The sequence below is a fragment of the Triticum urartu genome, chromosome 2 (genome assembly GCF_003073215.2).
Source record: "Triticum urartu cultivar G1812 chromosome 2, Tu2.1, whole genome shotgun sequence".
Classification (NCBI taxonomy): domain Eukaryota; kingdom Viridiplantae; phylum Streptophyta; class Magnoliopsida; order Poales; family Poaceae; genus Triticum; species Triticum urartu.
The window spans coordinates 724,652,394-724,662,627 of NC_053023.1; the positions used below are offsets into that span (position 1 = coordinate 724,652,394).

Sequence of the window (10,234 nt, forward strand, 5' to 3'; positions counted from 1 at the left end):
GAAATACTAGATAAAGCATGAATAATATAGTAGAGGTAAAACAAGTCATGCGTTCAGACAGAGAGAAGGTAAAGAGCATCTGCATATATGAACTTGAACTAAACACATCTAGAACAGACACTAGATGAAGTTGCATATATGAAGTAGAACCTAACACATGTAGGACGGAAAGTAGAGCAAAGAAGTGTGTCATGACATCTAACAGAAAGAGCAAGAACACGTACGGGACAGCAGCAGTAGAAGTGCTGGACTTGGGGTCGGTGTCCTCGCCTGCCATGTCGTCGAGGAGGTCGTGGACGTCGAGAAAGAAGTCGTCGTCGGGGAAGTAGTCGTCGGCGACCGGATCATCCGTGATGAAGTAGCCAGTTGTCGCGCTGAGCGCTCCCCAAAAACATTATCACCCTTCTCCCGTACAGGACTCAAAAGGTGCGGCTTCGGAGGCCTACTGTCCCGACCTGCGGTGCACGCCGCAAGCCGGGATGGGGAAGATCGTAGCAGCAGCGCAGTGCTCAGGAACTTGTGGCGAGAGGAGGAAGAGGTTCTGGTGCATCTCTATGGGAGGAGCGACCTCCCTTTTATAGGCGAAAGAGAAGGAGGCGAGAGGGCAGCGACGGGAGGCGAAACGAAGAGACGGAGGCGAAGCGAACAGCCAGCAGCCGAAGGGCTACACCGTTCGCATTCGAACTCCACTTTCGCAAAAATCTTTTCAGCTTCCGTGTGACCTTTCGTATACCCGTAGTGCGTGGCAAAAATTTAGATATCGGCTCATTCCCGCAACCCGTGGCGCGTCGCGTCGTGACGAGGCGTGGCGTGGCGAGGCGGGCAGCGGAGGAGGAGCGCGCGTGGATATCCCTCTTGTTCTCATGCTCATACAAGTGGGGAAAGAACCTCCCTTATAAGGAGGTCCAACTCCCACTAAACTAGCAATTTGGGACTAAACTTTAGTAGTATCCCTTGCCTTGTACAAATGGGCTAAGTGGGCCTTTAGGATTTATTATGAATTTCTGAAATAGTTATTGGGCTGCTCAAAATAGATTAAATTCCAGCAAGTTCTACCTATGTTTGATGTGTGAACTGGGTAAATGAGAAAGAATACCATCAAGAATGACATGTCTATGATCAGAGATTTGAAATCCTAGAATGCCTCGAGTAGCAAGTCTAACAAATATGCACAGTTCTTTTGACAAGGAAGGGCATGTGTCTCCATCTGCATTCTAGTCTCGAAAGTTCACCTCTCCTTGAATTTAAATATTATGTGCAGGTGACTAACGATGCTTAACCAAATGCACATGCATGGAGCCCATCTCAAGGTGGAAATGAATTATATCCAGACCTAGAGCAGGGATTTCATGGTTCCTTGAAAGATGCTTCTTTTTTACTGTGTAGATTATATTTATCAACTCCATGTCCAGGATGTCAAGACCACCCATAGCCGTCTGTCGACATACAAAGTCCCACTTACATTTTGCTCCTAACACTTAAGGGCATTTCTAACCGATCCCCTAAAGATAGTGGAGTATCCAATGGAGTAAACCGGACCTAACTGACCTCCTATATATAAAGGAGTAAAACAAATTTCATTTTCGGCCACCGAAACACATTCCTTTGGTTCTTTATTTCATACAACGACATTTTGATACAAAGAAAACAAGAACCATAATTAGACATTTTAAAAGATATCAAACTTTCATAACTGCTCCTACTAGTTGGATTAATATCTTTTCTATGTCTTTATTGTTGATCTGTAGCTTCGCGAGCTTCCACACTTCTTTCTTCCTCGATTCCAAAGAAGTAGATGTTGCTTCGCATCTGGTCTCATCTCTAGTCTTTATTCCAGCAATGAGTGCACGAGCATCTATCAATTTTCCTGCTATCAATAGATCGATGTAATCTTCTTCTCAATACCAAAACTTGCATTCATCCTACACACAAATTAGAGCAACAATGAGCTACCGAAATGCGTCGAATTTGGTGAACAACCTAATGAAAAGAAACACATACATGATCTTTTTTGCACTTGAAGAACACCCATCTGGGATATTCCGGCGTGGTTGAAACTCGGCGCACCACCTGCCGCGGGCAATCGTCGCACTTTATGAACGACAACGGTGAGCCGACGAGCTGTTGGGCCAGCGCCGAGCCCAGGTGACGGTTGGGCATGTCTTTGCCGGCGAACCGCCGACGGGAGAGATCGGGGTGGCCAGAGGCGGAATCAATACCTGCATGTGGCGCGGAGGCGTTGCCGAGGCTGTGCAGTCCGGTACCCGGCCAATCCATGGCAAGGTGCAGTCGCCGGCGGCCGGATGCGCCAAATCCAGCGGCGGACGTGAAAGCCACAGATCTACCGGTTGTGTGCCGTCGACAGGGCGAGAGGGCACCAATCTGGTTGGTCAAGGACCACAGCGGAGGGTAGTGGGAGGGGCGACACCGGCGAAGATGTGGCGCGGGAGTGGAGCGCATGAGGCAGAGGAGGAGAGTGGACTTTTTACTCAGCCACCGAGTGGTGGAGTAAGGGAGGCGGGGCGTGGCTAAGGATAATTTATGCTCCACTAGCGCCGATTGGGGATTGGCTAGGTGCCGGTTAAAGGAGTAAAAACCCACGCCTCTAATCAGTTATTGGGGATCGGTTAGAAATGCCCTTATTGGATCCGGCCCAGAGGAGAGAGGTCATTGCAATTTGATAATAGACTTGAATGGACCTTCAAGTAACACAAGCTATGCGAGGTGGTACATGGATTCAGATGCGCAATACTTGGAGCAAATCTGAATGTGCTTTAGCAAAACATTTCCTCCATATACAATACGATCAACACTAATCGCAAACAATTACACATGATATATACCGGATCACAAGCGCTACAATTCCTCCTTGTTTTCTTATAGCAATTTCATCGCTACACCATCATCATCATCATCATCATCACACCAAAACATGTATTTACACATCCTCGATCCCTTGATCCGGCCACCTGATCGACCTTAATTACCCCGTCATCGTCTGGAAAACAAGCAAGCACGCACGTACCTACGGCGCGGCTCTGAATGCCTACCTCTTCCTCCCTTCAACCCAGCGAGATGGATCTCTTCGTCCTCCGCTGGCCAGCAGATGGATGGATTACTACGTACGTACGTACTAACTTCTTCTGCGCCATCATCAATCTCTCTCTGCTTCCGCCATTGCTACGTGATCGAGCACAGCTTAGCTTATGGCGGACTCGCGCGGGCGGGCCGCCCAGAGCGTGCTGAGCGCGCGGAGGCGCTGGAAGTAGTCCCCCAGCACGAGCAGGCCCTTGGCCGCCTGCCGCGTCGTCAGGATCCTGTGCATGTTCTGCAGCGTCTCCTGCCGGAGATGGTCCGCCTGCAACACCCACGACGACAATGCCATAAGTTAATCTTCAGAGTTTCAGATCATGGATGGGTCGCCGGCGGCGGCGCCGATTTAGGTACCTGCTGCACGAAGCCGACGAGGCCCTTGAGCTTCTCGACGGCGCCGACCATGTAGGCGTCGGGAGCGGCGAAGGGGTCCGTGAGGGACTCGGCCAGCGTCTGCTGCAGCTTCTGCATGCCCTGCGACAGCGCGTCCTCCGCCTGCGCCGACGTCAGCTGCAGCGCGTACACCGCCACCGACTGCGGCTCCGACATCGGCTGCAGCTGCGGGCTCAAGATCTGCGTGCCAGCCACACACCGGTCAACCCCCGACGACGACGATAACAACGGTGATCATCTTTCCGACGATAACAACGTACCTTGAGGACCTCGGAGGGCCGGAAGCCGCCGATCCAGAGGAAGAAGCGCTCGGCGGGGGACCTCCAGAGCCCCGACATGACGCAGAAGACGTCGGCCTGCGCGGCGGCGCCCTTGATCCGGAAGAGGTTGTCGTAGTTGGCGAGCCCGGTCTGCACCATCACCTCCAGCTCCAGCTCCGACGTGCCCTGCCCCGGCTGCAGCGCGCTCCGCAGCTCCTCCGTGTTCCGCTTCTGATCGTCCACCCAGTGGCCGTACGCGATCTCGAACGCCGCTACGCCGGGGTCCATCATCTGCCCCGCGGCCGCGAATCCGAGGTGACCGGCCGAGCCCCCGCGATGCAGGCTCGTTCCCGGGTTACCCCCGTACATGCCTTGCTGCTGCCTGGTGCGCTGCAGCTCCTGCTCCAGCTGCGCCAGCTTTATCCGGCTCGACTCCAGCTGCTGGATGTATGCCTGTGGCGAAGGAAGGAAGGAGCACAACAATGGCGTCAGTCAGTCGCTGGTGTGAATCATGCCATGGCTTCCGATGTTCAAGATAATCAGAATGCTTATAGGTACTGTACCTTTTTTCTGAGGCGACTTTTCCGGGCAGCCTCTCTGTTCTGTGCAAGTCTTCTCATGACCTGAGCAAAATCATCTCTTATTAATTTATATGTGCAACAGTGTCATTTCCCTCTTGCAAGAATCAATCAGATTAGCCTGGGAAATGGACAACTGAAGCTAATTGTACTTTGGAGAACAGTAATCTCCTTTGCCCAGCACATTTAAGGAAGACTAACTATACAGTAGCATGCAGCTTAAGATGTGATGGAGCGATTGATGGTTACCTTTTCCTTGGGCTTGCTCGCTCCCTGATCGGCCGTCTCCAGTTCGTCCATGTGTGGATCCTCATCCAGCTGCAGAGACCACACCAAAATGAGTAGAGAGAAAGCGTGAACCAGCTGAGGAGGAGCCAGCGAGCATGAATCTGTCGCGTACCCCTGCGTGGTCGAACTTGGCGTCGGGCTCCATGATGCTGGACCCGCTGGTGGCCTGGCCGCCGCTGTCCACCTTGTAGGGCTCGCTGCTCCACATGCCCAGCGCCGGCTGCAGCTGGGGCTGCTGGTGCTGCTGCGGCGGCGGGGCGCGCTCGTACATGGCCATCCGGAGGGGCGCCGGCGCGTACTGCGCCGCCGCCGCCGACGACATGTACTCCGGCGGGGACGCGCCGCCGGTGCCGCTGAAGAACCAGGATAAGAATCAGCACACAGGAGTTGCAAGCAGGGGAACTGGGGATGGACTTGCGTGGGTACTAGGTACAGCAGCACTAAGCTACAACTAGGGGCTAGGCCGGTAGGTGGCAGGCGCAGAGCGCCAGATAGATATGCTCCCGGCGTGAGCTGAGCCGAGCGCCACAGAGCTAGCGCAGCGCCGGCGGTGCGACCGAGCTGACAGCGTACGCAACAGATGATATATGCTGCTGGGCCGGTGACCCGACGACGATGCTCGGATCTGTCGGTGGAGGTAGGCGATGGAACGCGCGCACGAGGGAATCCGGGCCGAGGAGTGGCCGCTGGTCACCGGCGGGCTGGAGTGGTGGAGGTTTGAGCCTGGATGGAATCTGGAGGCGGAATCCGGGGGCGCGTAGCGTGGCGTGGACAGGAGGAGAGCCAGCGCGACGGGCGGGGAGTGGGCGCGCCCCGCGGCCGACCCGACCCTTTTGGCTGTGTCCTGGCCTTTGGCGCTTGCAAAGGCGGCCGTGAGGTGGCCTTGGCCTCTTCCCTTCGCGCCCCGGGACAAATGAAACGTCGCCACTTGCCGAGGGTTTACTTCACTTACGTGCCCAGAGCGGCGACGCCGACGGCGACCGGTCCGGTCCGTTCATCACCGTTGACGTCACGTCTCCCATAATGCTTCCGTAGTATGTAGTAGAATGAACACAGCGATGGCACCACCATACCTTCCGACGCTAAAGGCCGAAGCTTAACCGTGCGTGCCCGTGTTATCACGTCAAATCCGAGCCCATGTAGCGTCAAGGCCGCCATGATTCATCGGCGACCACCGCGGCGAGGCATGCACGGTGGAGGGATGTCTACCACTACTTGGCATGCAGGAGCTCCACGAGTAGTGGAGGATTTTTCACTGCTGTTGCTACTACTACCGGGCGGGCCAGCGCACACGGGAGAAAGAAGAGAAAGAAAGAGAGAGGAAGAGGAATCAATCAACAATGGTGCTCCAATAATTGGCGCCGGAGCGGGAGCGGGGCCCTCCCCCACCCCCTGGCTTTCGCGGCAAAAGCCGAGGCTCGAGTTAGGCCTGTCCGTCCGCCTATCAGCCACTCCAGCACACGACGCAAGGGTCTCTATCTATCTCCATGCCCGGCCGGCCGGCGAACCCCACCGGCCACCGCGCACCAACGACACCCGGCCGATCTTGCGTCCAGGTTCACCGGCCCGGCTCCGCCGTGCTCACTTGCAGCCTAGGTTCCCTGCGGCATATGATGCTAAAAGCTCAACACGTGTCCCGGGAAGACAGACCAAGGGAAGATTGCTGATTGGGTGGTCAGTCAGTGAGTTGGTGCTGATCCAATGGCGACGCACTCACACACCGGCTCACTGCTCACTGCTTTAGGGCTCAGAGCGAGGAGCAGTGCCGCAGCCGGAGTGGCATCGATCACCTCCGCCTTGACATCTCCTGGCTGTGGCTGGGTTGGTTGGCCATGACGCAGAGCGCGCCCCCTTTCTCCTCATCTTCTCCCAGTGCACCCCGCACCATTTTCACAAAAAATTCAGCGACACTACCATGGCCGGCCTCGTCGTGTCGTGCCGTGTCATCTGCCCGCGCCGAGTCAACTCTCTATGAGCATCTCCACCAGGCCAGAGAGACCCGATGCCAAACGCATGGCTATCACTCCTCACAAGACAACACCGACCGATCACTCTTGAGGAAAAAGCACGAATTCAGAGTTTCAGACTAACCTACTGTGGCCTTAAGCGCAGATTCAGGCCAGCACCAATCACCGGCCGACGACGTGACCTGTTGACAAAAACTCTGTCCGGCATGCTAGCCTGCGTTTCTACGGTCGCTATTAGGCGGAGGGACAAAGCAGAAGGGAGCATCTCGCCTCCCCCTCATGCCTTCGGAGAATCGGCACAAGGGTATCTCCCTCTAGCTAGTTCGATGTGCCATTTCGATCCTAAGCAACACATGGTGATTCTTTCTTCTTCTTCCCTTTTCTTTTTCAGGGCTCCTCACAACCATGGTGGTTAACACCTGGCAGTGCATGCTTTGCTTTGCTAACACACTCACTCACTGAACCACTGCTCGCTGCTTTCCCTGATGCCAAACTCATGGCTCTAACAGGACTCGCGCCGATCCTTGACGCGCCCCCTGTGCGGAAAACGGCTACCGTGGCATGGGGTGCAAAGTGCAAATTGGGAGCAGGAAAACCTTTTTCCGGCAGGGGGTTTCTACGGCTGTTAGGGGGAGGAACAAAGCAGGGCATCTCCCTCCCCTGTAGTATTATACTTTCAGAGAAGAATTGGCACAAGTTATCTCCCTAGCTTGATGCACCATTTCGATCCTAACGTGGCGATTCCTTCTTTTCTCCTTTCGATGGTGCTTAGTCTAGGATTTTGCTTTGCTTTGCTTTGTTAATGCTATTATTAAACTGACATGATCTCACTTTGGAGGGATGCACTAGCCCACTTGCCAGCTCCCACCGGAGACCATCAATCAGTTTGCATCACCATCAACAAGTATCAAATCTAATGCAAATTGCCGTGCAAGTGCGCGTTAATTAATTATTAAGCGATGCTAGTTGCTAAGTCTCCTCTCTGCCTGCCACCTTGTTTTTCTATTACAGAGTTCAGACAGACTATTAATGCAACAGCTGTGACTATACTATTCATGAATTCACAGAGGAGAATCAGATGGAAAAACTGTGTAGGAGAATTAAGAGGAACGGATCAAGAGAAATAGATACGCACCTAAGCTTGTGGATGTTGAAGTGGTCTTCCAGGTACCCAGGGTAGAGCTCCATTGTGTCCTCAATCCTTATATCATGCTACCTGGTTTGATCTCCCTTTTAGCTAGATGATACACCTGAATTGATCACCTCATATCTGTCAGATGGCGAACAAGAATTCATTTACCAGAAAGGGGAAAAGGAATACGAGTTGTGTGATTCACGAGTACTCAAAGTTATTATGCGGTCTCTAAGGTTGTCTAGTGCTGCAGGAACATGGAGGAAGATATGGTCATAGAAAAATACGCCAACGAGGATACATTCCTTTGGGAGATAACATATAGAAATTTGAGCAATTGTTCGAGCCACTTTATTCCGGCTATGTAAATATTCCCACCAACGTATGGTTTAGGAGAGCTATTCCAGAGTTATTGGAGAAGCGAATATGGTTACTTCTGTACCATTGTACTAGCAATTTGCAGTCCCATTCAGGGTAAGCAAAACAAACAACAAATTAGACAAGACTAACAGAGCTTTAAATAATTATTAAGCATGACTTAGATGGTACGGCTGTTGATGAGAAGATGAAATCTGTCTGGGCACCAAGAACTTTCATGTCTTTCTTCCACTACAGCAAGAACTAAAATAGATACACAAGCCATGTATTTGCAGGCTGTACTATGATGTTTTTTCTTGCCACTAAGATGGTAACTCCGACAGAGACCTTACTTATCATTTTTGGATAAGAAGACCTCACTTATCATTAATCATAGCCCACAGTAATAGCAGCCAAGAGGTAGGACTGAGCTTGATCTTGACTATATCAGAAGCATACTCAAGGAGCAAACAAGCAAACAAAGTCAACAGACAAAGAAGGCTGAGAAATTCAGTACCCGGCTGCGGTCTTCTAGTCGACGACAAAGGAGGATGGTTTCCTTCAAACCCACAGCTCCACAGCGAAAAACTCGATCGGCGAGCTTCGAAGCACAAGAGGGAGACTCCTCCACAGATGTGGTCTGGCCGAGCTTGAGAGGGCACCAAGTTGGGCAGATGGAGTGATGCGGCGTTATATAAAGAAGCAAAGAGCCGAGCCGGCTGCCTTCTGTTGGAAAGGGGGAGCCAAAGTATAAAGAGCCCTTGAGTATCTAATATTATCACCTGGGCCTCCCCTCTCATGCTTAAGGATGCACTAATTATTCTTTCCGTAAACTAGTTGGCTATGTGCAGAGTTGCTTGCACACTGGGACTCTTAGATTACTTCAGCGCACACATCATCGATCACCTAACCAGCCAGCCTAGGGAGGAGAAAGTGTGCTCATGATTCTGACGGAGGGGAAAGATGGTAACTTTCAGGTGTAAAAAGAAGCTTGAGAGCTTTTTTAAGCCTGTGTTTTTGTTTCAGGCACACACATATATACACACTTGGTTGCTCGGACGGATCGACACATTGGCGGCTCAATAATTTCAGGTTGCGCAGGTGATTGGAACTGCCAGGGAAAGGCATGGCATCAAGAAGCTTCCTAGAACATTATACTAGAAAACCACCGAGCAAAGACGGTTAAGTGATACGCCAGATTCATTGTCACTAGTTCACTACTGATTAGGCAGAAAGTTCCTTGCCACAAGGCTCATCAGACATGGTAACATTTCACTCACAAAGTGGTAATAACAGCGCAGAAGAGACCCCCACTGGCTATACCCCCTAAACTTGTGATAGGTTGTTTTACCCACAGCCCACAGGTATCCAGACAGTGCTACTTACAGGCTTGCAGCACTGGGGTCATGTCAAGTTGTTAACCACTAAACTGAACTTGAACCAGTAACTCAATGTGTTAGGGTGGGATTTTGGATGTGGTGTGGTGGGGTCTGATTAAGGCAAGCAGGATTTAAGTAATACACACATCTTGTGATGAGTGATGAGTGATGGCCCTATAATGGGGGTCATGTTAGATTCCATGATGCAATTGAGGGACATCATCACTAGAGATTCACCTAATTGTGTACATGGTGGAACTTGCCATTTCTGGGGTATCCCCTCCTGATCACCAAACCTCTAAGCCTCCTAAAATAAGAAACCTGCCTCCTCTGCTACCTGTCGTCATTTCTCCTAGCCATAGCTGCTTAATTATTTGCCGGTGCATCGACACGTTTCTTTGATCACCCGTGTCATCTCGACGGTTCCGTTCTCCATCGGGAAGGACACATCATGCTAATCACTTAACCGGCCTTCGGATATCTTGAAGCTCTTGATTCCCTGCATAATTGAGCGGTAGCCATGCCTATCACATCAACACAAAGCAAAGCGGCACCGTAAAATTCAGTCAGAGTGCAATCACATGTAAACCTTTTCAGAAATTTGTTCGAAATTTTGCCCGGTTTTCGCAGACCCATTCGAAGTCGCCCCGTTGCCGGGCAATCATTGCGTCCACGTATCATCATCTTTGCCCGAAAGCAAGAAGGGAATACACCGGTGACTCTAAAAAAACTCCTGATTGAGAAACAGAGACGATCGGGGAAGGAATATATGTGTGTGCACACTGCA

General features: G+C 51.8%; 1 protein-coding gene across 2 annotated transcripts; it reads right to left on the reverse strand.

Annotated features, from left to right (window-relative positions):
- Positions 1-2,752: 2,752 nt before the first annotated feature.
- LOC125540145 (transcription factor TGAL6-like) lies at positions 2,753-8,810 on the reverse strand. 2 transcript variants are annotated; one of them, XM_048703736.1, is made up of 8 exons: positions 8,586-8,810; positions 7,715-7,849; positions 4,725-4,965; positions 4,574-4,642; positions 4,310-4,369; positions 3,747-4,199; positions 3,448-3,666; positions 2,753-3,358 (listed from the first exon to the last, which is right to left on the reverse strand). In XM_048703736.1, the coding sequence occupies exons 2-8, from the start codon at positions 7,765-7,767 to the stop codon at positions 3,200-3,202; spliced, it is 1,254 nt and encodes a 417-aa protein (XP_048559693.1). In that variant the 5' UTR covers positions 7,768-7,849; positions 8,586-8,810; the 3' UTR covers positions 2,753-3,199. The 2 variants fall into 2 exon arrangements, with proteins under 2 accessions (XP_048559693.1, XP_048559692.1); XM_048703735.1 differs by having other exon boundaries at positions 7,715-7,829; positions 8,586-8,804.
- Between the last annotated feature and the right edge of the window lie 1,424 nt (positions 8,811-10,234).